The following is a 27,988-nucleotide window of genomic DNA, read 5'->3' as shown; positions in this document are numbered from 1 at the left end:
CCTAGTGGAGAGACGGTATAAAATTGAACGACACTTGCTAAATAAGTTAAGGACTGATAAAATAACGAGATCAAAATACATGTTGACGACAAGCTTTTGAAACTTTGTTCGGTTTTACTGACAGTGACATAAGCCAGCTCCATGCGATCGCCCGGTTTTCCCTCGGGCTAGATTATTTAAGCTGGTGGTTAATAATACCCACACACAAGCCGCCCTGTCAGACCAGTGTCGGTCCGCGCTTTTGAAACAATTATATATCATTAGAAATCTCTTCGACCTTTTAACTGTAGCGTTTTTGAGGACGTAAGATGAATATAGGCGAGCTTTTTCTGTAATTTTGGTACAACGTACAACAATACAAGGTACAACGAGTCAACAAATGGTTTAGAAGAGCTTGTGCCAAAATCTATACACGATTTCAGGTGAGTCTAGATCTAGATTCACTATTATGTTTCACATTGTAAACAAAGCAAGTGTCCCTGATATCTCTTATTACAACGTGTATAGTATTGCATACCATGGGATCGTTTTAATCCATCATAATCATCACCTACCTTGAGCATACGCATCTAGGCATCAGATGAAATTGACTATGATACGAATGTTACTATCGTTACAATTTTGTAGCAATACACATTTGAGCCCTTTTTGAATGCATACAGCGTAAAGAAAGATAAGCACTAAGTACTAGGCTGTATCTGTTACTAGACAGTTTCCGACCAAACAATATGTCTATGTTTGAGATGCCACTTTCAATTTGCTACTAATATAATATTTTGCATAGTCTTGGTACCAGAAAACATGAGTTACTTAAGCTTAAAATCATTGCAACTCTTTTTTGCTTGTTATCACAAAGATTTTCTACATTTGACTATCGTTTTGAATTGTGTTATTGTTACAATATACGGCATACACTTAGTATAAAAACACAAGTTAGGCTTAAAATGAAACTTAATAGTATCAGATTTTTGCTTCTGACTCTTTTTTTAATATCATATTACCGATTGGGACCAACACGTAAAACAAAGCAGCATGGATTGTTGGCCTTCTACTGCGAGTGTCTTGCTCGCTCTTGTTTCACTGGCGTGTGGCCAGCCAGGTACGGGGCCACTACCAGGGTCACCGGAACCTCCCACAATGTCGGCGGTGGGAGACAGAGTATCGCCGACTGAGATCAGCCTGCAGGCCGGTAGTGGTGCGTTCAACAGCCCGGGCTTTCCAGAGAAATATCCAAGTACGTACTAGATATGATATCGGTGAAATTGGCAAGTGGATAGAATTTTTGACTTGCAGTTGTTAGGTCTTGAGTTGGATGCCCGGCAGTTCATACCAAAGACTTTAAAAAGTATGGTCGATACTGCTTTCTCTTTCTGCTTAGTACTCAGTATTTAGGAAAGAGTATGATAGCTAAATACGCAATTAAAACACTAGCCGCCCCTCCTGCAATGATTAAATAAGAATGCACTGTGTGGCCCAGTGCTACAGAAAATGTGATGGGCTCTTTGATCTACTAGATACTGTCAGTCTAGATTGACCCTGAAGACAAAGTTGTTATCATTTGATCTCGACTGCGATACATTATTTCTATTCATTCACCCATGCCAGATATGAATGATTCCACTGTTAGCGACTTTGTGCGACCTCGTTGCAACAACCCTGCGATACACCCATTCCAAAAATTATTTAAAAAAACTAATCTAATTTTTTTTCAGCTTTGTGTGTTTTGCTGTCTTTTCAGTCATATTTTGGATTTTGCATGATATTTTAATTATAGAATCAAAGATTAAATTTACACAAATCCAAGTTTGCCATGGTCGCAGCGAGGTCACCCACCACAATGTATGTATGTATGTATCACCGTCTAGTAGAATGGGGACTTTTCAGCAATTTGTCAGACCTTCACTTACATAATTCTTTGCTTCGTGGCTCTCCTACAGACAACACAAACATCCGTTGGCAAATTGAAGCCAGTTCTGACCACTGCGTACATTTGACGTTCGACCAGTTTGACGTGGAAAAGTCGGAGATCAACCCGAACTGTACGTGGGACTACGTAGCTGTGTACGATCGTGATGTAATAAACAGCGGAGATGTCCTAATTGGTAAGACAGTTGTGTGAATGATTTCTTCACAATAACTGGTATCCCGGGACTACTCTGTTCAAAATCAAAATGTTCACAAATAAGTCATTGTCTCGGTCAGAAATATTATGTTTTTAGACTGTTTCAAGTTCCCTGCTTCTGTCGTTTCCATCAAATTTGTGCATAGTTGCATTATGTGGTGCGTGGTGTCCAGTGGTGTGATGATCAAAACAATAAAGCCTGCTTGCGTTTTCATATTCAATTGTATGTTTTAAATTTCAAAATTGGCTTGAATATGTTTTTTAAAATCTTTAAAAAAACACGGATTTCCTTCTTTTTCACAGGAAAGTTTTGTGGGAATACGCCACCAGACCCTTTCACGTCAGCGACCAAAACGTTGTCGGTAGAATTCGTGTCCGATGCCACCGTTCGCAGGACCGGATTCTCGGCAACGTTTCATGCAGTGACGCCATGTCCAGGAGATGGACGAGGTAAGTTCTGTAGTGGGCGATTGTTGCTTTGCTTGCATTCTAGTTTTATTAGTAGAAACGCAAAGTATCGACATATGTTTGTGACCGTATCTGTAAGTGTAAGCAGCGACACGTCGTACTGCAGTGCACTGCGAACCAATCAAGTGCCATGAGAAAGATGACAAGCGGTCGCCGAAAGGTCGTTGTAAATACAGTAGTGGTTGTGTAAAAAGAGTCTATTTATTCATCCTGGTTTTACGTTTTGATAACTCGATCAATCTTGCCGCTGTGGCTGAAACTATCTTTGTTATCATAGATAAAATGGTATTCGGTAAATAGCGGCCTTTGCTTAGTAACCCTCCAACTGAATTTCTCGCACTGTTGTAATTTTTCTGTAATACTTTCTGTTTTTGCTTGTATGATATGGTGACTGTCTCAATTCAAAATTGTGCCTGTACTCTTGCGCATTTTCCAACCAAATTTTCGTAGTTTCTTATGTTTTAGTATAACCACCACATGTGAAACATTCGTTATATCTAATTTGTTCATTTTCAAACAAAAACAGATCCACCTAGATCACCGCGTTGTTCCGACGCCCCTGATGAGTTCTACAACTACTGTAAAGACCTGGGCTATCAGAAGACATTAGGGCCCAACATGTTCGGTCAAGCACTCAACGAGGTCCCGAATTCACAACATTGGTCGGAGATGAGGGAAGCCAACGCATCTTGTCATCTGCAGCTCCGGCAATTCCTCTGTTCATTGTTGATGCCTCACTGTCACGTGAACATTGTCAGAAGAAGGTGAATTTGTTGTCTCTTCTATTTAGAAAAAACAAATGGTACAGTGTGCGTTGTGGAATATTTCAACTGTGATATTGGCATTAAGTTGTAAAATAAAGCTCGTTGTTTTGCGGTGCAAAATAGGTCTAAAATGCAAGATCTGAATAAGGAACTTATAGGCTATATCCCCTTTGCTCTGATGAACAATATCAAAGACAATGCGCGGCAATGTAAAGGAAACATAACTGTAACACATCCCTTATCTTCTTGCAGTCGAATTGTGTTTTTCTAACCTCCTTACTCTTCTGAAATCCGAGCAGATTGGTGTTTACGTTTATTAACAATAATGTATCTTGTTCAAAATGGCAAAACAAGGATACAAAAGCAGTTACCTTGCCGATCATGGTGCGAAGAAGTGAAGTCATCTTGTCCATTAGTCTTCGCAAATGGGTCATCATTCGAATCAACGGACTGCAACCTGCTGAACAGTACAGACTGCGTCAATTTGGAATCCGATGAAGGTACCGCTCGCTTTTTTTAAATTCAAACAAACTAAAATTAAATTTATATGCACATGCTAATCACGCTCACCGCAGAGTGACAAGAAGTGAAGATCAGAGCAAGGACGCTAGAGTGACAGGTGGTGAAGTTCAAGAGTTACCAGAATTAGTCATTCATCAGCCTTGTGTTGACAAACATGACACTTTCAGATCATATGGTCAAAGATAAAGCGCGCGGAGGCGAATTGTCTTTTATCTGTTTGTGTTTTCGCACTTTAAAATGTTCCATATGCTAGTCACCTTCCGCAATAAAGCGATAGAAGTAGTCAGTGCACAATTAATTGTGATGTTAAACAAAACGTCATTTGCGTACTTGACTAACGACATTAATACCAAACATACCAGAAACTCTAAACATTTCACGGAGGTATAAAATCTTATGACTCTTGTTCCAGACTGTTACTACGGCACGGGCCAGAACTACAAGGGCATGACGACCCTACCGGAAGAGGGCGGGAGTACGTGCTTGAACTGGACAAGCGTTCTGTCTTCTCAGCTGATAGCCAAGTACAACTGGGCAGACCCGCGTGAAAACTACTGTAGGAATTTTGCAATAGGTAAAACACATTTATTTCGTATATATGTAATGTTGATTTATGTTTAATGTAAATTTTTTAATGTTAAAATTTAGGGGTAAGTCCCTACATTATCTTAGTGTTGGAAAGAAAGTTTAGCAATTCTCTATTATATATGTAATGTTGTATGAAGAACCTATTGTTCACATTATCGTTCTTCTCTATACTGCCAATTACTTTTTAAATCTTTTTAATCACTTATTCTCTACAGGAAACACAGAAGCGCCATTTTGCATGGTGAAAACAGTAGCAAATGGCAAAGAGCTAATCGCCATGGAACCATGCGGCTTGAGACCATGCAATGGTAAGACAACTTACTTCATTGGAAAGGAATTTTAGGTTTTTTTTTATTCACAACCAAGCCATAAAGTCATAGCTGAAGTTTCGGTGACCGTCTGTCACTAACTGGTAGTATGGCACACTGCAGCTAGGTGTCGCTGCTAACAATGCGCTCCCAAATGCGCACCCAATTACTGTCATATCACGATGCGGCCCCACATGAAAGTGTTGTCGTAAATACAAGAGTGATTATTGTCTTACTTTGTTGTTAAACTAATTTGTTTCGTAGAAAATCTGCACACAGCTATGACAGGAAAACAATATGCTCGTTCAATATTCCGAGTACGCATGCGCAGTGACAGGAATTGTGGGTAACATATCTAAGGTGAAGGCCCCTGACTACTCTCTGCCGATCGGCCATTGTCTCGATTTACATAACGATTTCCAGATGTGCTTTGTTTATGTCTCAGGGGCTTGACCTTTGACACATTACCCACAATTCTTGTCGCTGTGCATGCGTACTCGGAACGCAGCTTTGGCATACTGTATTCAATCATGATAAGAATATGGAATGGTGTCCCTCAATACGCAAAAAACAGTTATTCAAGTTACAGGGCATTAGTTACTGACTCAAGGCAACGGATGCTACCCGAAAAGACTCAAAGTTTCCAAAGTATCCTGTTGCTTGAGAAACTGCTTTTTTGCGTATCTTATATAACTATTTTGCGTATCTTATATACATTGAGGTCTATCTCAATATATCTGTTGTACCACGATTAAAATCTCACACATTTCCAGCCATTGGATGCGGAGTTCCCCCTGACGTGACGTTTGGGCGCAGAAGTCCGGTGAAGAACTTCTACATGCCCGGAGAAACGGTGTTCATCTCGTGTAACACGGGCTACATCCTGGGGACTGAGGAGACCAGGATAACATGCACACAGAATGGGACGTGGAGTAAAACGGACATCAGCTGTTCAGGTATGGCACGATAAATCTGAATATTGAATGTTCCATATCATGCGCGGATTTAGGGGGGGCGCACCCGGCGCGCGCCCCCCCTTTGGCTGGACCCAAAAAAAAGTTCGGCTGGACCACAAAAAAAAAGGAATTCCACAAATGAATCCAGAAAATCAGCGAAAGTTTCAGCGAAGCGGCGACAATATAAAGCCGCTAACCAACAATACCAAGGCGCACTCCTCCCGCTTTTACTTCCTCATTGTGTCGGTCTTTGCGGGCATAGCCAGAATGTTTCGTAACCAGGACGTTGGCAATACTCCCGCCCTCCTTCGGAACTCGCTTATGTTCCATCTGACTCTAATATTGTTATTATATTTGCTATTTTGGTGCCCTATTAGCCCATTTGGACTGAGCGACGCAAGCTACCATACATGTTAAACATTCATTCATTCATACTGTGACGGTAAATGTCAGGAGTAAAAATGTGTCAAACTTACGATATGTCTCCGCTAAGGAACTTGACGATATTTACCGGGGGGGAGGGCTGATGCAAAATGGGTCAGGTAAAAAAAAAACGGCGATCTTTTCCACTACACATCATCACCATGTACGATATTTACACAAAAGAAACTAAATTAATGTTCTACTTGGAAGAGACTTGGGTACATTTTAGTGATATCGTGACGAAAACCGCTTCAATACTGCTGTAATCATTCCAAAACGGGAGTTATTTCGGCCAACCAACAAACTTGCCGAAAAATTTTCGCGCCATCATATGCATGATTACGTCATATATGCACGCAGCAGAGAGCCCGCCGTCACGAAAGTAAACATCGTAAATAATGTTTCATCCCGTTGCCGTCCGTGAACCATTCCGTTTACAAAGAACCGATGCACACAGGATTGATATTGATACCAATTTTAGTCTTCGTAAACTTCGTGCGAACATGGAATTACACGACAGAGGCGGCTGCAGCAAATTTCTTATGGGGAGGGCGAACTATATTGACGTAATCCTAGGGGGTCCGGTGGCATGCTCTCCCGGAAAAATTTTGAAATCTTGACTATCTGAAACGATCTTTCCTAACTTTTGATGGACAAATTTGCTGGCAGACTAAGCTAAGTTTAATAGCCTTTCTAGTAGGGTTTTTAGCTTATATTTTAGCGACGACGCCCCCAACGTATTTTCACAACTTTGAGCGCACGAGCCGTCGCAAGGTAGGTCTGGAGAAAAACGTTGAAATTTGAACCCTCTGAAACAGGATTTTCTGCACTTTGAGGGATAAACTTTGCTGGTAGACTATGCTAAATGTAATGACATTTCTGTCAGGGGAAAAGATTTTTGATGGCGACGAGCGTCGTGGGCGCCGGAGGCGCAAGCCGTCGCCAGGCACGTCCAGAGAAAAATTAAAATCTTGACCACCGGTACCTGAAACTTCATTTCCTGCGTTTTAGGGGCACATTTTGCTTGTATTTTTAAGGCCCCGTTTTAATAGGCATTTTTTTTCAATGGCCCTCCCCCCGGCTCAAGACATGTTTCGATGGCCGTTCCCCCATGCCAAAAATATGATTGTTGAATGTGAGATTGCTAACTATAAAAATCAGTGTTCTTTCGTTTATTATATTTGTTCAGCCCTAAAAGTCAGTGTTGATTTGTTGGTTATTTTTACACAGAAATGGCTCTAAAATGCACCAGAGAGCCTCTTTATTTTAAAAAGTTCTAGGGGGAGGCCCCCCCAAACCCCCCCCCCAACGAGAGGGGGGAAACCCCCCTCTCGTGCTCTCCCCCCGCGCAGCTACGCTGCGCATTCGTGGCCTTCGGCCACGACCTGAGGTGCGACAGCATATGCGCCCCCCCTTTGCAAAATCCTGGATCCGCCCCTGCATATCCTGCAAATTGTTTCATTTCCTGAGATAAAACCTATTCTATTTATTGATGCAAACGACACCTGTATTTGGCAGTCACAACGCTATCATTATTTGTAACCCCCCCCCCCTGGTCTTGTTGTTTACTGATACTGATATGTGTCAGATAGAAGGGTTTTGTTTTGTTTCTCGTTTTTTTGCATGTATTGTATACAAGTCGTAACACACCAGGTTTGTACTGAAGAGTACAAGCTGCACGTCCAGACAGATTTATTTGATGAACTCACACCGAGAAGGCGTTGTGGATTCTTTGCTGTGCTCGAGGTTCGGCTCTCCACCAACTCCGAACCTCCATGGGCAATTTAACGTACTCTCCAAGCAGAGGTTAGGCTCCGGCTGTTTTTTTAACGTTTTTTAGTCGTTTTTATCGGGCTTTCTATTTTGTATTTTATCTTGATGTGTCAATACCTTTAGCTGGCGTACAAGAAAAATGAAAAAATAGAAAGCCCGATAAAAACGACTAAAAAAACGTTAAAAAACGGCGGGAGCCTAACCTCTGCTTGGAGAGTGCATTTAACGTGCTATCCGAAGGACGCCCCTAACCTAGGACCACCCAGGCTGGGTACATATGACAGTTACATCGGTTCGTGTAGCACTTTACCACAGGGCACAACATTGAGCATGCCATGGGAGTTGAACCCAGGACCTACATGTATATGGGTTCTGGGCCCAAACCCTACCATACACCATCGGTACCCCAACAATGCTCGAAACATATAATCTTATGTTTACACTAGTCTTGTATTTTTGTTGTCCAGCTGACTACAGTCTGCAGCTGTCCCATGTGTTACTGGACACAGAACGGTACCTATCTCAGCTTCCTCCGAGCACGGATCATGTGAATGTAACATTCGAGGCAGCCATGGTCGAAATAATAGACGCAGTAAGTTTACACTCGCTGGTCCACCCTACTTGTGAACATTGATATGTCATATATTGTTTTATTAATTGTTATTGCTATGTCATATATGTTATTGGGAATCATTTGAAATGTATTTTGAATCATTAGCGAGCAGGTGCATCATTCTACATTTTTCCATCATGTGTTTTCTTTATTTTTATAGGATGAGAAAAATGAATACATGTTCGGATCATTCGCCTTCCGTCTGGTGAGTCCTTGTTAAGTTATGTGCACTGTATTTCCTACCAGTTATGTGCTATGATAAATAGAGTCGCTAGATGGCTCTGGACATACTTCTACTCATCCAATGTCTATATTGTTTGCTGCTTGAGAGCCATGGAAGTGTGCTGAAGTCCTTGGTTCAATGGTTCCTGAATTTATTAGTCTGGTTTCAATGTCCTTTCAATGGCTATGTTTTTTTTTCTCTGTTCCTTATTGTGTTAATGTTCTCTTTCTTGCTTGCACTTGTGACATAACGCCCCAATTTGATTGACCAGCGCTGGAAAGACAACCGCCTGTCCTGGACACCTGCGAGGTATGGTGATGTTACCCAGCTGGTCCTAACCACAGAGGATGTATGGATTCCTAACATCTACCTCATGAGAAAGTAAGCAACGTTTCCAGTACAATGTAGACGTATATTGCTTTATATATGCAGTATAGCTTTGGATTTCACCAAAAATATCGTACCAAAACATGAACATATGTGGGTATTAGGTTTACCAAGCGTTATGTGGTGAAGATCAGTGTACTACATGCATGTTGAATAAGTATTGGTTTTCATATTAATTTTACTCTTCAACATGTCTACATGTTTCCACTGCCCACAGTGGAGATGCTAAGTTCAGCACGTTTCCCGCCGCTCCTGTGACAGTCACCAGTGAAGGGGAGGTGGAATGGGACATCATTGATCTACTTACAACAACCTGCGACCTCGGTAAGTTGTCAACGATAAACAATAGTTAATGTAATACATGTAAATATTCTGAGCATCAAGTGCTAATGTGCGAGTCTGTACTTGTCGACACAAAACAATCTGTTTTCAATGTCACGCTAGTATACAAAAATTTGATCGTCTTTCCCTGAAGTGACTTTCAGTCCAAAGGACGGGGATTTTGAGCGATTTCAAGACCTAGAATGTATATTATGAACAGTCCATTCTCACAGGGGATGATTTTTGTTTTCAAATTCAATTTTGAAAAGTCCATTTTTGCTAAAGGATGAGAGTGGAGTGAAAATGCTAAATCAAATCATTTTCCTGACATAAGCAAATACCGGCCTTTCTAGTCGTTTTTTATTACATCAATGAAAATATAGGTACAGGTATGTTGGGTTTGCCATGTCTGTTTCAAGGTCAATTTTGGCCCTCTGATGTGTGACCTTGCTCTTAAAGTGCCGATTCCAATGGGCCGAAGAAATTCAAACACTTCTATTTACGTTCACTTATACCCCCTTTCCACTAGGACGGCGCTCTCGCGGCGCTCTCTCTGCGACCTCAAATTGGGAAGAGCGCGGTGAGAGCGCGGTGGGATCGCCAAGGTCGCCACGGGAGCGCACAGAGAGCGCGATGGGAGCGCCATGGTCGCCATGGTCGCCATCACCTCCGCGACTGTTTTGAACCTGCTCAAAACAGTCGCCGTGAGAGCGCCGTGGACGGCGATCCAACGATGAGCGCAGAGAGAGCGCGCAGCGAGCGCCGTGAGCGCCAACAGAGCGCACAGCGAGCACAATAGGTCTCAACAGTGTTTTATGATGCCAATTTAAGGCCCCCTCTCACTTGACGTGCGGCACGCTTGCGGCATTGCTGCGTTCGTTCACTGCGGCACTGCTGTGTTAATTTCGCCGATTTTGTCTTGCACTCACACTGACGTGCGGCACTGTTGCGTTTCTAAACTAAATGAACATGTTATTGGCAATTGCAGCGTTGTCAATTTTTGAAAAATCACTGTAAAATGATGAGAATGCCCAAAAATGAGATTTATAATGAAAAGATTTCCCTTATGATAATGAATTATATGATACATATGCTATAAATAACCTTGAACGACTTTTACTGTAAAGGAAATGACCCAAATGAACGGACACGAACCATATACCAGATTTGAATCGATGTGTACGTTTTGCACCATGTTATGTGTAATTATGTATGTTAATATGTTTATTCACCAATTTTGCAAATTTTTAAAATGAAAATGCTTGATATTTCATACTTATTTTGTATGACGCGGAGTATTTTCATTGTCGGCGGATGGCTTGCCAGCCTATTGATGTCTAAGTCTATCATATTTGTAAAAAGTGAGAAAAATATGGCCCATCGGTTTGAATGACTGCAATTTTGTATTTTATCGGCGGCAGGCTACCAGCAATGATTAGCTTGTAACGTTATAACGCAAACGCAAACTCGTTATCATCCAACATAAATAAATTATTTTTGAACGTTGTACGATAATCTTTTTCTCTACATCCGTAGGTTAATCGATAAACCAGTTACTTATTTTTTGTTTTCAAGTATAAAATACTGACCTACTTCCAATTAAATAAATCAAAAGATGCATTTTTAAGTTAACCCTGAATACGGATACAAGGTAAGTTTTGTGGAATTCGCAGTGTTTTTACTGGATCGAAAACCACTGTAAAATTATTAGAAATGCATCTAAAATAGTTTTTCAGTGATAAAAGGATGTTTACTTTTGATTCTTGGTGTAAAATAGGCAAAATATATCCTTGATACTGCTTGGGGCATGGTGGCGGCACTGTTGCGGCACCGTTGCGGCACTGTTGCGGCAATGTTGCGGCATCTTGCCACTTGCGTTATTTTTAAACTTTTTAAAAAACGTCGCGCTTGCTTGCGGCACTTCTAGGTTTGCTTGCGGCACCTCTAGGTTTGCTTGCGGCACCTCTAGGTTCCGTGGCGGTACATCTGCGTTTTCGAACGCAGCAATGCCGCAAGCGTGCCGCACGTCAAGTGAGAGGGGGCCTTTAGCTAGGACGGCGCTCTCACCGCGCTCTCTCTGCGCTCTCAACTGCGGTTTGTGAAGAAGTATTTTTGACATAGACAGAACCCGGAGAAATGTCCAAAATGTACCGGTGATGAACAATTAAACAAACTGAGATGGAATAAGCAAGGTTTAAAAACAAAGGTTTATCATATCTCAACTAATTTTTGAATTTCAACATGATGACATTAGCTTTTCTTGTTCTCCATCTGTTATTCTGTACATTTAGATTATTGAAGTGCCATTTTCAATTAAATTGAAGTGTTTCGGTGTTGTATGATTTACACCAATAACGTGGCATGATAAAGGTATTTATGGTGAACAAGCTACATGACAGATTTAAGAAAAAACAGCAAGACAAACGTGCATATTTCAGTCTGAGTGACATGTACAGTGACCAAAATTGGATTTGTTTACAGCCTTGATCCGACACTTTGAATGTTATGTAAGACGTAAAAGGATGACTTCCAAAATACCAAAATACACTATACATCAAAAGATTAGTTCTTTGAAATTCTCTGAAATTCGTTGAGTAATCTTTCGAATCTTTGCTAGCTCATAAAAAGATGCTGACATTTGAGTTTTTCGTCGCGGTGAGAGCGCGCTGGGGTCGCCGGAGAGATTCCACTAGAGCAGCTTTTTCCGGCATCGCGGCGCTCTGACCGCGCTCTGGCCAATTTTCCATCGCAGCGAGAGCGCCGTGAGAGCGCCGTCAAGTGGAAAGGGGGCCTAAATCAAATCATTTTCCTAATGGGCCTGTCCTTTGGTTTTCTACAGAGCCTGCGCTGTTTCCCTTTGACTCCATGACGTGCCCGGTGTGCCTGGGAACGACAACAAGTGTAGAACGGTTTAACTGTCCGAACCCAGGGGACGACAGGAAGCTACCAGAGTTGTACATAGAACACTTCATGAAATGTGGCGACCAAGGGGAGGAAGTTGTGGACCAATGGAACGCGAAATGGACGGTACGGATTTTGCCTGCTTGTCTTTTCAGTAGTGGCTAGAAATGTTAAGAGAAAATTCTGTACAAGGATCTATGTTGGAGTAAGCTGTTGCCAGGGTAAGAACTCGAATGGTTGCCATTTTTGCTTGGCGGATGATCTTGTGAAATGTACTTGTTTGTTTGTTTATTTGTTTGTTTGTTTTTGCTTTGTATTGCATTCCCGGTAAATAACCTCATGATGCAGCACACCAGGTTTGTACCGACCTAGGATTGATGTGTTCAAAAATTTTCCCTGGATAGTTTTAAAGAACGCTTTCAGATAGATGTGCAAAAGTTAGATGTGACAGGTCGTTCAGTATAATATAACCATGCCGCGCCGCACAAAGCTGGTGTGTTACGCCGAAGGACGGGTACGTATGTACGTGTAATGTATTGCAATCTATTCTCCAGGTAACCGTTGAAGGAGGAGTGTTTGGACAGGGTTGCATCAGCGTGACCTTTAACCGCATCCCAACATTCCACTCCTGTACCACTCTGTCTCCTGTGATCATCCTCTCCATTCTCATGTGCATCACATTCATTCTTCCAATAGACAAGGTCAGTAGAGTTCGTAACATAAGACTTCTCAATTCTAAGATTCTAAAACGATAAAAAATTGAAAAAAATGTGATAAAGACGAACCAAAAAGGAAACAAGTAAAAGAATCACAACACAGTTCTTCATATCTCCTAATTACGAGTATCATGTAATATCAAATCATGAATTTAAAAATATTAATGTCAAAACTGCAGTATCTTTTCAGAGACATTTGGTTTGTCATCAATGTAAAAGACGGTAGAAATTTGTGATTCAATGTGATATGATTCAGATTCGTCATGGTTCATATTTATTAGGGAGATCGTCTATCCTTTGGCATCACGATATTGCTGTCCATGGTGGTGTCTTTGGTCTTCATCACGGATGTGTTACCAGCCAAAGGGTCCATGCCTGTTGTAGGTAAGTTGCCCTGTTCCACATTGTATACCGTGAATTTACTTTGGAAACTATTGATCGTAACATAATCAATGTTATCACAGGTAAAGAATAAAAATGAGAGCTTTTCAAACTTTGAGAGCTATCGTTACCAATGATGCTTTTCGTAGTGCAAAATACAAGATGCCGACATCATTTTGTTATTATAATCATATATATGCATAGTTGAACAAGTGGTTAGTAAAACGTTATCTAGGATAGGCCGGGGTAGTGTAGGTGTTTGTTCGTGATCTGAATAGAGTTTAGCATACAAGCATACAAATAAACTTTTTATCTGTTCCCCATCCACCCCCAGCGATCCTGATCGTAGTGTACATGTGTCTGATGGGGATATTTCTGATCGCCACCGTTATAGTCATCAAGATTAGCTCAAGGGTAAGTCTCATACAAGTATGGGCGTCTCTCTTATAGCCCTCTCCCTTTCTCCCTCCCTGCAACTATGCCTCTCTTTATACAGACTGCCTTTAAATGCCTATTAACGGATGTGGGCGTGGCTATGAAATCAGTCTATTAGATCATAACTAACATAAAATGTTTACAGCTCTCCAGTCATAATGCAGTCATAACATGTCAGATTGTATTTGCTATGGGTTTGCGACATGAAGCGAAACAAAAAAGTTACGCTCAGATCGTAATCCCTAACACAATTGAGCACCATTTCTATAACTACTTTTACAGTGGTGACCCATTGTCTTAATATATCTGAAGAATGTGGTTTGTATCTTTAAGGAAGGAGATCTTCCACCCCTCATTAAGAAAGTCTTCCTCCGGTATCTGGCCAGGATTGTGCTTCTAGGTGATATGACGAAGCAACATTCTTTAAAATTCCTTCAAGTAGACGTGGAAGATTTTGAGATGGTTCATGTTGCAAGGAAAAAGACAAGGTAGGTCGCTGTAACTTAAGTATCCAATTAAAGTGATATTTATACTGTACACTCGGTCGAACTTGCACTTCAGAGTCCTTTCAATTTCGCCACCAAGTAATAATTTTGTTTTGTTTCAAGACGTACATAAGTAAATAGTATGGATGTCCCTGTAGTTCAACTGGTAGCAGCTTAACAATTGCACTCCTGGTTCCAATAACTCGTAAATAAATTTCGGAGTCAGGACATCTCGGTTTGGACTATACCTTTACTACCTCAAAGGGAAGGGCCAGCAACCCTATAGAAATACCATGCTGAGGTACTTCTATAGGTCTACAGCAATGGCCATTCGGTAATATCGCATTCTTTTATTTCAGCGTTTCCACTCAAACATCTGATGCAGAAATTGCTAAAGCGTCGAAGGGTGCAAACAAAAGGTGTGTACATTTTCTTAAAAGTCCAAATTAATATCTTTAAGTAGCATGGGCGCATTTTAGACATCGCAAGAATCAGACGTTACAGGAGGAGTTTTCGTCTCAAAAAAACTAAATGAATTCACATCGCGTACGCGTGTGGAGTACTAGTGTACACTGACAGTCATATTCAGTCACGAAGAACTATCGACAAGAAGTTCGTGTAGAGTTCTACTTACAATATGTGGTCAAAAATTGCTAAGACTTGTCTAAAATAAACGTGCTTTTATCACTTACAGTAAATCAACTCCTGCAGAACCGAAGATGCAAACGGAAGTACTAAAGCGTTTGCAGGACACCGTCCGTGACTTGGGTAACGCTGTGAACAACCTCACTGCCTCTAAACACTCAAAGACTGATGACAACGAAGACTCAGTAAAGACGGACTATGAGAAGATGGCCAGGGTCCTAGACCGGATGTGCGTGGCTCTCTATGTCTTTAGCCTGATAATATCCATTCCGATTATCCGGTATTCCGCATAAAATATAAAGTGGCAATAACGGCAAACAAAGCAAGAGTCAAAGTTTATGCTAAAATTTAGTTCACGACAGTTCCATTCTAGTTGAAGACTGACTTACGACAAGGTCAGATTCGTCGTAGCTTGTCGTACGATTTATGCCGTAGGGTTTTGAAGAAGAACGGGATATTTCCAACCGCCGAGAAGGCTAAAATCTCAATGGAAGCTTATTTGTGTTGGTAGCAATCGTATTTGAATGGAAGACACTTAAGCATTGTACTACAGCTAAAATTTGTACAATCGTCGTATAGGCTATCGTACGACTGATGTATGTCGCAGGGTGGGACATAGCCAACCGCCGATAAGACAGCCTTTTCGATAACAAAATAACGATACATCAATGTCTAAATCCCAAGGATCCCCTGAGTTTGCGATCGTACATGGATCGTACGACGTATCGTACGACGTATCGTACGATGTATGTGACCGGGCCCTTAAACAACATCCATCGGTAAGCATTTTATGGATGGCTAACCTCTCCTAGCAGAACCTGCCTTGAGGCCCCGGTCACACTGGGAAGGTTTCCGTGTTGTTCTTTCATACGCATATATCCGAGAACAGCGAAGGCCACAGCTTCTTTATAGTCCACGTTGATTCCTACGGACTCTGTTGTTGTCACCTTCATGGGACTCAAAACCTCCCGGAGTCTGTCCATTAATTGTCTTGAAATGAAATAGATAGGTATAAATTAACATTTTTCTGCTTATTAATGCCGTTTTTTAAAATGTGAACAGACAACTAGTCATATAGTTCACTCTTAAGTGCTAGCAAAAAGTCTAACATTATTGTGTTTTGAATTGAATTAGACGTTGATTCTCATGGGAGTTGGAGTTAGAAATGTTAATATGTAGCTCTAATGTTAGCAATGGTCCTTTAGACTTTCATCTTATCAAGATTACGAAGTATTAGAGTACAACTATCCATGTATGTGAATGCGCTAAATGTACAACAACGAAATGGTTTTATTGCTAAACATTTGTTGTACCTGTTATGGCTTCCTCCACCGCTGACTAGTACTTCCTCTGGTGTTGTCCGCAGAAACGTCCTGTAGCTGTGAGCTATAGACTGCACTGTCAGCTCTGAAATGGTGAAGATAAGCACTGCAACAACCACTAGTGTCTATGTATACATGCAAATAATTTACGTTTGGGACTGCATCTGTAAGCAGCGACACCTATCGCTGCAGTGTAATGTGAACCAGTCAGAATTACAAGGAAGGTGCACGGCGGTCGGTTGCTAGGGTATTCTTTCCCGTTGCTATGCGCGTTCGATAGAATATCGGGTTACTGGAGGCCTACTTTTGGCTACCCGTAAAATATTTGAAAATAAACAAAATGTTTTGACAAGGAAAATGTTTTCGAAATAAGATTAAATTAGCAATTTTACATACTTTGAATGTTGTCGTTTGAATTTAGATAGCTGTTTTGTTTCGATGTTACTCAAAAAGACGATCATTTTCTGTTTTCAGGAAGGCCTTTAATTTGACCAAACTCTTGATAAGATAGGCCGCATGTATCATCGAAAATTCTCGTTTTTTATATTTTTCGTCATCTATGAGGAAAATAAAACTTTCTGTTTGGGGGATTTTTTAATTTTTGATTCTAAGCAAAGTTACAGTCGAAAATATGCGTAAAAATGGCATTTTTCGCACTTAATTACCGATAATTCAAAATCGAAGGCATTTTCTAAAAATCCCCAAAACAGAAAACTCGGGAAAATCATGGCGGTCATTTTGAGCCGTCATCAAGTTAATTTGGACTCTTCTTGGTCGCGATCTTAAACGAAGTTTGCACGCATGTCATTCCGCACGGATAGCGGGAGGGTGTAATTGATACCGGTGTAAACAACACTTATAATATTCAAGGTCACCAACAAAAACGTCAGTAGCTTCGTTAAATATCACAGGTCCCAAACAAAGTGATAGCATGGATGTACTGTCCCGAAAATTGTTTACATTAGTGAAAAACTATCTTTTTTGGCTGATTCAAGGTAGTTTGGCAAAAAAGGCCAGAGAGCAGTGTTTACCGGCAACGACCGCAGATGACCCCAAATAGAACACGGGTTCGGTTCGAATTACGTCAGATGGAATATCGTGGAACAAGGTTCCAATTCGGCTAGACATGGGAGGTTTTGAGCCCGTATTTGACCACCGTGGTGACAGACGGTGATAGAAAATAGGTTGAATGAAAGACTTGGTTGTGTAGAAATGCTTGTATTATTCAATGACTTACCAACCTGATAATCAAGCTATTCTTACTTTATTGGTAGAAGGTGGTAGTTATGTTGACGATTTACTTGCCTATATGTTAGCAAGTCTTATCATTGTGAATTTATTCAACAATTACAATGTTTTGCCATGTTCCTCTTTAACAGTTAAGTTCCAGTTAGTATACGGTAGTTTTAAGATAAAATCAGCATATTTAACAAGGGTAGCTATAAAAGTAAAATGATAACTATGTGATGAGTTCCTCATATTGTCGACATTCATGTGCTTGGTCTGCGTTAGCATTACTCTAGTAATGTTGGAGCTTGTATTAACAATGGCAATGACAATAACGAATCAACTTATGCATGATGATGGGCAAGCATAAAACCATATAATAGTACACAATTCTAAGTCCGGCATATCAGTGTAGTGGTAAATGGCAGTGTGTTGTCTTTCTAATAAAGTTTCAAACTTGAACTTGCTGACCTGTCAATGTTGCCATGATGTCCATGTCTGACAACTGTTGGGATCTGCAGTCCTTGATCCTGTCTTGTAGGTACCCCATCGTGTACAACTCTCTCCCTGTAGACTTTGGAGGCCGCTTCTGGAAAAACTCCTATCAAACAATATTTATCAACAAATGCCGAATAATGGCACATTGTTATGTATAATGTTTGTTAGAAATACACAATTAAAACATGTCTTCAAAGACTCAAAGCATGTTTTAAGTAGTATGTTTAAATTCCATCGCTTTTACTCTTTCGTATGGACTTGGAAAGGTTTCTGGGTCTTCTTTTAATCCAAACAGTTAATGTTCTAAGTATGTAACTCACTGCACACAATTGGAGCATACAAGGTTAATAGTCACCTGTTCTAGCCATTTTCCCACTAATGGCGTATGTATCCTTCCGCCCCTTGCAAGTCTACCGCCATCATCGTGAGACTTGTTGAATAGCAACTGTGCAGCCATGTCTATTAGAACGTTGCCAGGACCGGTGTCGAAGCCAAGAACCTATGATAGTAAAAAATACAAATAAGTACACATTGGTAACGCGAAAGAGTGTATTACTACACACTTGATTTGCTGTTGTTATTTTTTTTGGCATTATTAGTCAATATTAGTCGCAGCTGTATAAGTAAATTACATATATTAGATTCAATACCTGTGGCATTTGTATATAAAAATACAGGAATAATCATGCGATAGTCCAAGCCTAGGCTGTTATTTTACGACTACAACAAAACGAAAGTGCTGTTTTCAATAAAGTTAAAGCACGCCATGCTACAAGAGTGGTCTGGTTGTTTATCATAAATAAGGTTTTCATCCATCCATTTACCAACTGAGTTAATATTTCACAAAGGTAGCTAAAGAAGCCATTATCCTACTGATAATTATAGAAAAATAAATATCATGTTTTTGAATAACAGACCTGGTGATGTTTGCCATTAGCGGGTAGGTACGTCACATTTCCAATCCCTCCGATGTTCTGAGACGTTCGCGTTAGCCTGCGGTCAGTCAGTAGCAACCAGTCTACCATGGGGACGAGAGGGGCTCCCTGACCTCCGACCTCTATGTCAGCCTTGCGGAAATCGCTAACCACAACAACACCTGAATTTGGGTGACAAATAAATACCATCAAGCGGGATTGCGTCCATACAAAAAAGATCATCATCATCGGTCGGCTGCAACGGAAGAATTTGAAAATCTCATATATTTGTGAAATATGAAAAGTTTTTTGGTGCAATTCGTTATTGTGAATTTCTCATTGAATCTGTCTGTGTAATGATTTCCTTCTAAATTCAAAGGCAATAGACATGCATATGATATAGAACTTGAAGACAGGAAATGAGACAACCTTTGATGACCTATTCTGGAACCTTTGACCTAACTTCCTCTCAGTGTCTACGACGTGCCTAGCATGTGGAAATTAGTTTGAAAACACACACAGACAAGCAAACAGACACCCAAATACCTCCCATATCGCGGATTATACATTTTCGATCATAATCTTGATAAAGTATCAAAAATGAGAAGAATATATTTCAAAATGTTAATAATGATCACCTGTTCGTTTGGCTAAGACTGCCCCCCGGCCGAGTTGTACGGAGTACCCCAGACTGGTTCCGCCTGTCTTCGTGCGTTCGGGCGGTCTGTGGTAAACCGTCTGTCCGTGAGAACCGATCAATTCAGGCTTGGTTGCCTCCTTGTCCATCACAGCTACCGCAGTTTGGGCAAACACCTCCGCCACGCGATCATCCAAATCGCACAGTTCTTCAAGAGTAAGGCGCCATCCCGAGCATACAGCACGTAAATCCTCCTGTAGTTGTTTGTCATAGGGATAGGTCTCCGCAACTACCTGTTGTACCTCTAAACGGCCGTCGTCACGTTCTATAATATCCACAAGCGCTACGTCTATACCATCCATTGACGTTCCACTCATAAGTCCCAGCGCACGTTTCGTTTTGATGGTGCTTTCCATAATTTTAAAACGCTTCCGTGCTTTCGTGTTACTCTCACGTTTACCTCTTCCCTGTTGTGACCTTTGAGTTGACCTCTTAAATGTTATGACCTTTGCCTTACCGAAGGCGCTTTTGTTTACAATGGTTAATTATGTAGACGAGTCTATCTATTCTTTAAAAAGGGGAATGAGCTAATTATTGGAAATTAAAGCAAATGTTACTTTAGACAGATAGCAGTTATTTTAATAGGATCCAAACTTGTAGGCAAAAGATCCCTAAATTTCAATTTTGTTTTGTCGCTAGCTTATTAGAGCTGCAATGGGTTAAGACACTTTTGCATACTTTGGTAGGTAGGACAACCCTACCATATAATCAGAATAAAGAAAATGGCGAGAAAGATGAGTACATGTTTTCGCTTAGTTGTGCCGATGATTTTAGCTGCTCTCTTGGGACAAAGACATGCAGGTAGGGATACGTCATTTGGATATTCGTAGTATGACGCTTTTAGATACACTTTCTCCGTTTTATCTTGTAATTGTACAAACATCGCATAGTAGCTACAACAGTGAACTATGCCAGAATCGTTAGAATTGTACTGCACCCGTTTTTATGTACTTCATTACATTATCATTGCTTAATGATTGTAGAGCGTAAGAATACATCGCAACTACTTTTGAGGCCGTATGTTTTGTTAAACACTTATAATTTGTAGATCAAGCAAATATCAGTGATATGACACATACAGCCGTTACCTGTTATCAGGACATGACCTATTGTACGCTGACCTTTAGCCCAGATCTCGTGCTGGACTTTAGCCACATAGAGCTTGTGATATCTTATTGCTAATAGATTGATGATAGATATCAGGTGATAGATTTACAGTTTGTATGCATAAAGTTGAGACGGACAGCTAATTATCACACTTTCAAGGGCAACAGGAGTACAGATCGTGTATTCTTAATATATTGTCGAGTAAATATACTATAGGTGACGAGTCAGGACATATGACGATCGTTAGAAGTGACAAAATCTAAGATGCAAATAAATGCTGTTTTCAAGAAACAGAACATACTAGAAGTGTAACATGCAGGTACATAATGCATACTGACATATAGGCTAGCCTGACAAGGTACAGCTCTGTTTATTCTTTCTCAAACACATTCATATATATCTATATATCTATACATATATCTCTCTCTATCTCTATCTCTCACTCTTTCTATCTCTCTCTCTCTCTCTTTCTCTCTCTCTCTCTATATATATATATATATATATATATATATATATATATATATATATATATATATACATATAAATAGTGACCAGCCTCTCCAGCCCTGTCCTACCACTTACTACATGATGTAATCCAACATCATATGACATCTGCTACTATCAGTAACTATGGCGAAAGCCTACTGTTCTAGTTCGTTGACCTGATTTGTTTGTAGAAGAATATTGAGACACTGACCACAAACAACATGTTTGCCAGTCCGTGAAGTTAATAGTCATCAGAAAGGTCAACACGCTGGTCATGTATACGAAATACTTTGAACGGTGTCCACTAGTTTATAATTGACAGGCAGTGCAATACAATGACTGTGAACAATACGTTCACGATGACGACACTTCACTCTAAATACCATCGATTTCTTTTCTATCCTTCTGACAAAGTTTTCTTCGCAAAGTTAAAGGATAGAATAATGTTTTACAGTATACTGTCAAAGTCCTACTCCGACCGTTACTACAACGTACGGCGATGTGAGAGGTACTACGGTAACAGTCTCCAGTCCGACTGCTGCTTCGTCCACTATCTTTACCTTCAAGGGAGTGCCCTACGCTGCGCCCCCTGTCGGAAATCTCAGGTACGACAGGCAACTTATAACTTCTTAAATCGAAAGAATTATATTCTTACCATGACAGAAACTTTTGAATGTTTCCAGATTGAAACAAAAAATAACTGCACGTTGTTTTCGAATAGTGGTACTGCTGTGTATTTGTATTATGTAAATCAGAAACATTTACACTAGACTTTTTCTCATTACAGATTTCGACCACCACAGCCCCCTACCTCGTGGAATGATGTCTTGAATGCTACAACTTTCGGCCCGAAGTGTCCACAGTTCATAACCAAATTGTCGGATGTCTTTCCGAATGCAACGATAGTTGACCAGCTCTTTAGTGGAGCGAATACCACCATAGACGAGAACTGTCTGCATCTCAACATCTACACACCTTCGCTCTCTGGAAACAGCTTGCCGGTATGTCTTTATAGTCTCCAATAGACTTCACAGTCTGCTGAAAAAGTAGTGGTTCGAAATTGGCCAAATAGACCATCATATTGCCAGAAGAGATAACTGGCAAGGGAATACAGGTTTCAACTTGGCATATTTCTCTTTTTTTTATGAATTGTACGATCCGCACCCCCTAAAAAACTAATGAAATCCCTAATATGATTATGTCATAGGTATAGAATATTATAGATTATCCAACCTACACATAAATGAAGTTGTGTATGTATTTCTATGTTTATCCTTGCCAGATCGGCATAGTTAAGGACGAATACGTGCTTGTAACAGATTTTCTCATGTGTTTAGGTGATGTTTTGGATACACGGAGGTGGTTTCACCGGGGGCAGTTCCGATCTATACCGCGGGGAGGCGTTGTCAGTCCACCAAGATGTCGTCGTGGTAACCATTAACTATCGTCTTGGCGTGCTGGGATTTCTGCCAACACAACTGGCAAATGCAACAGGAAACTTCGGTCTTCTGGATCAGGTAAATAGTCCATGTATCAAACTTTGCACTGCGTTTATCAATTTCATTGTCATTACTTCATCAAACAAAAGATTACTATATTTTATTGCCATCCTAATTGCGTACAAGTATCAAAGACTGTAACAACAAATCGTTACATACCTGAATTTCTGTATAGCAGAAATGGAGCTCAATCCTTTCTTCACAACGAAAACAAGGCTTTTGTACAAAACCGTTTTACATTTTGTACACACAATTAAACCTGTTAACTTGACCACCTCTATATCAAGACCAGATGACCAATGTGAGCACATTTTGATTTCATAGAAAAATTCTTCACATTGACAAAAGCGTTGATAACCTGTGTATGATGACCGCCTGTTCACATAGGGCGACGATAACGGTCCCTCGTACACGTGTGGTTGCATTGTGCAGTGTTGACTATATTTCACAAACAGGTACGGGCTTTAGAATGGGTCCGTGACAACATCGCGAACTTCGGCGGAGATCCGGACAAGGTGACCATATTTGGCGAGTCAGCGGGCGGCATCAGTGTCTCCCTGCTCATATTATCGCCTCTGGCGGAAGGACTGTTCCGTAGGGCCATCTCAGAGAGCGGCGTGGCCATAACCGTTCCAGACGAGGACGCCATGCTCAGCATTACGTCATCGGTTGGCCGTTCCCTGAACTGCACTGATGACGTCAACGCTAATATGATAGACTGTATACGGAGGTAATTGTGATGTCAAGAATAAACTATCAATTTATTTCTATTTTGGGCATATTTTTTAATCACATGGTTGATATCACGCTGTTTTTTGTTTTGTTTTGTTTTGTTTTGTTTTGTTTTGTTTTGTTTTGTTTTGTTTTGTTTTGTTTTGTTTTGTTTTGTTTTGTTTTGTTTTGTTTTGTTTTGAAGGCCGGTGCTTCAAGGCGGTGCTTCAAGGAGGTGCCTCGAGCAGGTCAAAGGGGGGAAGCCTACCAACACCTCCCTGTACAAATATACCCAGAAAGAGCAAGAAAGCTTGTTGTCATATATAACGTTATTTGCCACTACAAGGATCTAAACATATTGTATTGACAAATTTAAAGTACTTTGGTCTTCTAAATTTGTCCCCCAGCAAGTCAGTGGAAAGCATCCTGACAGTGCCTTTTTCTGTGTATCCAGTGGTGGATCATCACTTCCTACCAGAAGCTCCCATGGTAGTAACATGTCGTTGACTTTTTTAATGATATCTGTAGCTTTCATATCAATGCTTTCATTGGGTAAAGAAACCTAAGTTTGATAAAATCTTTCGAAGCCAAGTCTAGTGGTCAAATGCCTTGATTATATAAAAATGTCAACCATTTGTTTTTACCTACTGTCTTTGCTAGGTTCTTTGCCATTAAGGCAAATGGATTTCTAGTCAACTTAGCTGCTTCAATCGTCCATTTTGTCTTTCTATGCTACTAAATATGTGGTCTGCCGAAATACCGGAATGCACCGGCCGTGGGTACACCGGAATACACATAAAGGAGGCTACAAACTTCGAAAATACAATGTGCTTTGATAAATAAATATTGTATGTTGCTATACTATTGCACATGATAATTAGGTCCATCGATTATGTGTTAAGGCTCTTCTACAGGCCGGGCGCTTTAGCAAGGTAGACTATCTTCTGGGCATTAACAATGACGAGATGGGTTTTATCCTCACTCTACCGCTGTTCCCGGACTTAAACAACGGCATGACGCACGAACAACGCTTCCTGGGGACTTCTTATTTGGTCGATACCGTGGCCATGTTCGCACCGGTAATTATATTTCCTGAAGGGAAAACATATTGTTACCTCCATGAAATGTCATGGAGGTTATATTTACCTCCATGAAAAAATGGAGGTATAGTTTTTGGTGTGTCTGTGTGTGTGTCTGTGTGTCTGTCTGTGTGTCTGTCTGTGTGTCCGCATATTTGTGGTCAGCATAACTCATGAAGGGCTGGGTGGATTGGTTTCATACTTGGTGTGTTGGTAGTGTGTGATGAAAGCTGGAAATAATTAGATTTTGGGTCCCCTAGCGGCTCCCCTTGGTACTGCAGCGCAACTTCCGGTTTTGCTATCTCGGTGTTCTGAACATGCTATGGTCACGATTTTTGAGTATTAGATAGCTCTTGTGCACAGGAAGAAATGACATAAGTTTGGGACCCCTAGCGTCTAGTTTTGGGATAGCAGGGGCATTTTTGTCAAAAACTTCTGAAGAGGATAACTCAAGAAGGGAACAATGGATTTTCATCATTTTTGGTATGTAGGTACCTTAGACAATGTTTACAAGAAGAAATACTAATTATGCAAAATAGGAGTACATTTGCATAATTAATGAGAATATTCTATCATAGCAGTATTTTCAATGTATCTCTTGTTCCAGACATTCTATGATCTTGACATTTAAGTGGTAGACAGCTTTAAGTGCCATAAACAAGTGGGGCAAGTTTTAGCCCCCTAACATTTAATTGTGGAACTGCAGGGGTGTTTTTGTCAAGACACTCCAAAGAGGATAACTGCAGAAAGGAACGACGGATTGCCTGCATTTTAGGCATGCAGGTAGCTTAGGCAAAGATGTTCATAATGATATACAATGTTATGCAAATGAGGACTTTATTTGCATAATTAACGAGGAAATTGTATAGTTCCATTGTTTTCAATGACTGGACCTCAATACATGTAACACATGTTAATTATGATAGGTGGAATATGAGCAGATACCAAATATGGTAATGAGGAACTTATTTGCATAATTTATGCAAAAATTGCAAAACCACTTTATGATTAATAATGGGAATTTTATAATTGTGACATGTGTACGTTATTCAATGATTAACAAGAGCATGCATAAATTATGTTAATGTGTTAGTCAATTGCATGGAAGTTACGAAAGCTCGAAATTTTCATGGAGGTATGAGGTCGCCGAACTCTAGTTTACCCTGTGTTTGTCTGTGTGTCTGTGTGTCTGTGTGTGTGTAAACAAGATAACTCAAGAACGGCTGGGTGGATTGGTTTCATACTTGGTGTGTTGGTGGGGTGGGGTGAAAGCTGAAAATGATTAGATTTTGGGCTACCTAGCGGCTCCCCTTGGTACTGCAGCGCAACTTCCGGTTTTGCTATCTCGGTGTTCTGAACATGCCATGGTAACGATGTTTGAGTGTTAGATAGCTCTTGTGCTCAGGAAGAAATGGCATAAGTTTGGACCCCCTAGCGTCTAGTTTTGGGATAGCAGGGGCATTTTTGTCAAAAACTTCTGACGAGGATAACTCAAGAAGGGAACAACGGATTGTCATGATTTTTGGTATGTAGGTACCTTAGACAATGCTGTACAAGATAAGATACTAATTATGCAAAAAGTAGTACATTTGCATAATTAATGAGAATATTGTATCATAGCAGTTTTTTCAATGTATCTCTTGTCCCGGACGTGATATGGTCGTGACATTTGGGTGGCAGATAGCTTCTAGCATCATGACAAAGTGGAGCAAGTTTCAGCCCCCTAACATTTAATTGTGGAACTGCAGGTGCATTTTTGTCAAGATACTCCAAAGAGGATAACTGCAGAAAGGAACGATGGATTGCCTGCATTTTAGGTATGCAGGTAGCTTGGGCAAAGAAGTTCATAATGATATGCATTTTATTCAAATGAGGACTTAATTTGCATAATTAATGAGGAAATTGTATAATTCCATTGTTTGCAATAAATGGACTTTGATAAATGTAACACTTGTTAATTATAATCGGTGGAATATATGCACATATCAAATATGCAAATGAGGAACTATTTGCATAATTTATGCAAAAATTGCAAAAACTTAATGATTAATGATCTGAATTGGGAATTTTACTCGTGACATGTTTACTGTACGTTTGTCAATGATGAACAACACCATGCATAAATCATGTTAATGTTAAGTCATTTGCATGAAATTAACAAAAGCTCTAAATATTCATGGAGGTATGAGGTCGCCGAACTCTAGTTTTTGTTGTTTTCTTCTATATTCTTTTTTTCTGTTATGGACCAATCACTGCCAGTGACATAGGTATATTAGCTGTTGCACAAAACATGAACGAAATATTAGCTGTTACAGCAAATACATGTATGAACAATTACAGGTTTGCAATAAAAGACTTGTATTGGTAATTACAGGTTTGCGATAGCACAACTGTCTTGGTTTCGTAAAAGGGAAATCACAGGAAGAAAAACATCCTGCGTTTTCGCGAAAATGTTGCCTTATTGCTTTCTTCTTATAACTTGTTGAAAGTTCATTTTCATTCGCTTCTTTTTATACGGTCGACACTGTGGCCATTTGGCGTACCATTAATTCGTCGTATTGTTTCCTTTGGCCGAGTCGTTAAACGTTCATTTTCATTCGAGACCTTTGTTGATGATATCTACACTTGTAACAGCAATCCATCGTATTCTCTTCTTCGACTGTGTCGTTGAACGTACATTGATATATATTGCCGTTCGAAATTTCAGATGGGATATGGTGAATTTGTGATTTTCTGTTTATACGAAACATATTTGATACGGAAGACTTCATAGAATTAAAGTCAATGGGATCTAGAATACATCCATGCAACTGGTTTAAGTGTAGCGTTGACAAAAATACCTTAAAAATTGAATGTAAATTATGCTGATGTCTCAATCAATGAAGTCCTCAAAATAAACTAAGAAATAACAACAGTAATTTACACGTTTCTCACGTTTTTCTACAGAAAGCCGACAAACCTGGTCTAATCAACGCAATCCTAGATGAGTACAGTGACCCGGAAGTGCCAGACGACCCTGTATCAATCCGCCAACAGTATTTTGACAGTGCAAAGGACTACTACTTTACAGCGCCGACAGTTTCCGTAGCCAATGTTCAATCAGGTTTGGATGTGTAACATTTTCTTAAACGTAGTTAACGTTATACTTTTAGAGCGTTGTTACGCAGGACGAATGGAAGCTTTTTAGTGATGTGATATTGGGTGGGCCGACCTCTCACTCATTGCAGCCAGGGGCTGAATTGTGAGGAGCTTACAATAGGCGGAGCTAAATCGCAAGGGTCTGGAGCGAGCTGCCATTCGGCGCCACTCAGGTGACCTCAATGCGACAGTATTTGCCCAGGTGCGGCCAAGGTAGTGTAGGTTTTAAATCACTCACACCGCACCATCGCACGTGTGGCGGGTTCTTTGACCATAAAG

At 40.4% G+C, this 27,988-nt stretch overlaps 3 protein-coding genes and 1 long non-coding RNA gene across 4 annotated transcripts in view; 3 read left to right on the top strand and 1 right to left on the bottom strand.

The window, feature by feature from the left end:
- Nucleotides 1-166: 166 nt before the first annotated feature.
- LOC118418433 lies at nucleotides 167-2,082 on the top strand. Its single transcript, XR_004831458.1, has 3 exons — nucleotides 167-422; nucleotides 1,032-1,234; nucleotides 1,938-2,082. It is a non-coding gene; the product is annotated as an uncharacterized LOC118418433 (long non-coding RNA).
- Nucleotides 2,083-2,275: 193 nt separating this feature from the next.
- LOC118418135 (neuronal acetylcholine receptor subunit beta-3-like) lies at nucleotides 2,276-15,337 on the top strand. Its single transcript, XM_035823968.1, has 18 exons — nucleotides 2,276-2,297; nucleotides 2,426-2,572; nucleotides 3,117-3,354; nucleotides 3,709-3,854; nucleotides 4,289-4,450; nucleotides 4,680-4,772; nucleotides 5,546-5,728; nucleotides 8,392-8,516; nucleotides 8,698-8,742; nucleotides 9,032-9,141; nucleotides 9,365-9,471; nucleotides 12,308-12,495; nucleotides 12,924-13,070; nucleotides 13,367-13,469; nucleotides 13,801-13,880; nucleotides 14,235-14,389; nucleotides 14,746-14,805; nucleotides 15,081-15,337. The coding sequence occupies exons 1-18, from the start codon at nucleotides 2,276-2,278 to the stop codon at nucleotides 15,322-15,324; spliced, it is 2,355 nt and encodes a 784-aa protein (XP_035679861.1). The 3' UTR covers nucleotides 15,325-15,337.
- Nucleotides 15,338-15,786: 449 nt separating this feature from the next.
- Nucleotides 15,787-20,107, bottom strand: LOC118418431 (anhydro-N-acetylmuramic acid kinase-like). The gene is made up of 6 exons (XM_035824329.1): nucleotides 19,631-20,107; nucleotides 18,996-19,174; nucleotides 18,434-18,577; nucleotides 18,052-18,181; nucleotides 16,345-16,438; nucleotides 15,787-16,021 (listed from the first exon to the last, which is right to left on the bottom strand). The coding sequence occupies exons 1-6, from the start codon at nucleotides 20,043-20,045 to the stop codon at nucleotides 15,820-15,822; spliced, it is 1,164 nt and encodes a 387-aa protein (XP_035680222.1). The 5' UTR covers nucleotides 20,046-20,107; the 3' UTR covers nucleotides 15,787-15,819.
- A 274-nt stretch (nucleotides 20,108-20,381) lies between these two features.
- LOC118418632 (carboxylesterase 5A-like) overlaps nucleotides 20,382-27,988 on the top strand; it is a 9,061-nt gene continuing 1,454 nt past the window's right edge. Inside the window, exons 1-8 of the mRNA XM_035824641.1 lie at nucleotides 20,382-20,490; nucleotides 21,737-21,887; nucleotides 22,070-22,283; nucleotides 22,620-22,799; nucleotides 23,237-23,511; nucleotides 23,900-23,981; nucleotides 24,395-24,571; nucleotides 27,518-27,674. Coding sequence (XP_035680534.1) covers nucleotides 20,412-20,490; nucleotides 21,737-21,887; nucleotides 22,070-22,283; nucleotides 22,620-22,799; nucleotides 23,237-23,511; nucleotides 23,900-23,981; nucleotides 24,395-24,571; nucleotides 27,518-27,674 — 1,315 coding nt within the window. The 5' untranslated portion in view covers nucleotides 20,382-20,411. The remainder of the gene's footprint in view (nucleotides 20,491-21,736; nucleotides 21,888-22,069; nucleotides 22,284-22,619; nucleotides 22,800-23,236; nucleotides 23,512-23,899; nucleotides 23,982-24,394; nucleotides 24,572-27,517; nucleotides 27,675-27,988) is intronic.

This window comes from Branchiostoma floridae, chromosome 6, assembly GCF_000003815.2.
Source record: "Branchiostoma floridae strain S238N-H82 chromosome 6, Bfl_VNyyK, whole genome shotgun sequence".
NCBI lineage: Eukaryota > Metazoa > Chordata > Leptocardii > Amphioxiformes > Branchiostomatidae > Branchiostoma > Branchiostoma floridae.
The sequence above is the reverse complement of the archived record's forward strand: the minus strand, read 5'-3'. Positions and strand labels throughout refer to the sequence as shown.

Coding starts and splice junctions, on each gene's coding strand:
- LOC118418135 (XM_035823968.1), top strand. CDS start 2,276: ATGTGGTGCGTGGTGTCCAGTG. Junction 9,142..9,364: donor AACATCTACCTCATGAGAAA/GTAAGCAACGTT, acceptor CACTGCCCACAG/TGGAGATGCTAAGTTCAGCA. Junction 13,470..13,800: donor AGGGTCCATGCCTGTTGTAG/GTAAGTTGCCCT, acceptor ATCCACCCCCAG/CGATCCTGATCGTAGTGTAC.
- LOC118418431 (XM_035824329.1), bottom strand. CDS start 20,045: ATGGAAAGCACCATCAAAACGAAACGTGCGCTGGGACTTATGAGTGGA. Junction 19,175..19,630: donor AGTCTTAGCCAAACGAACAG/GTGATCATTATT, acceptor ACCCAAATTCAG/GTGTTGTTGTGGTTAGCGAT. Junction 18,578..18,995: donor CTAATGGCAAACATCACCAG/GTCTGTTATTCA, acceptor TTACTATCATAG/GTTCTTGGCTTCGACACCGG.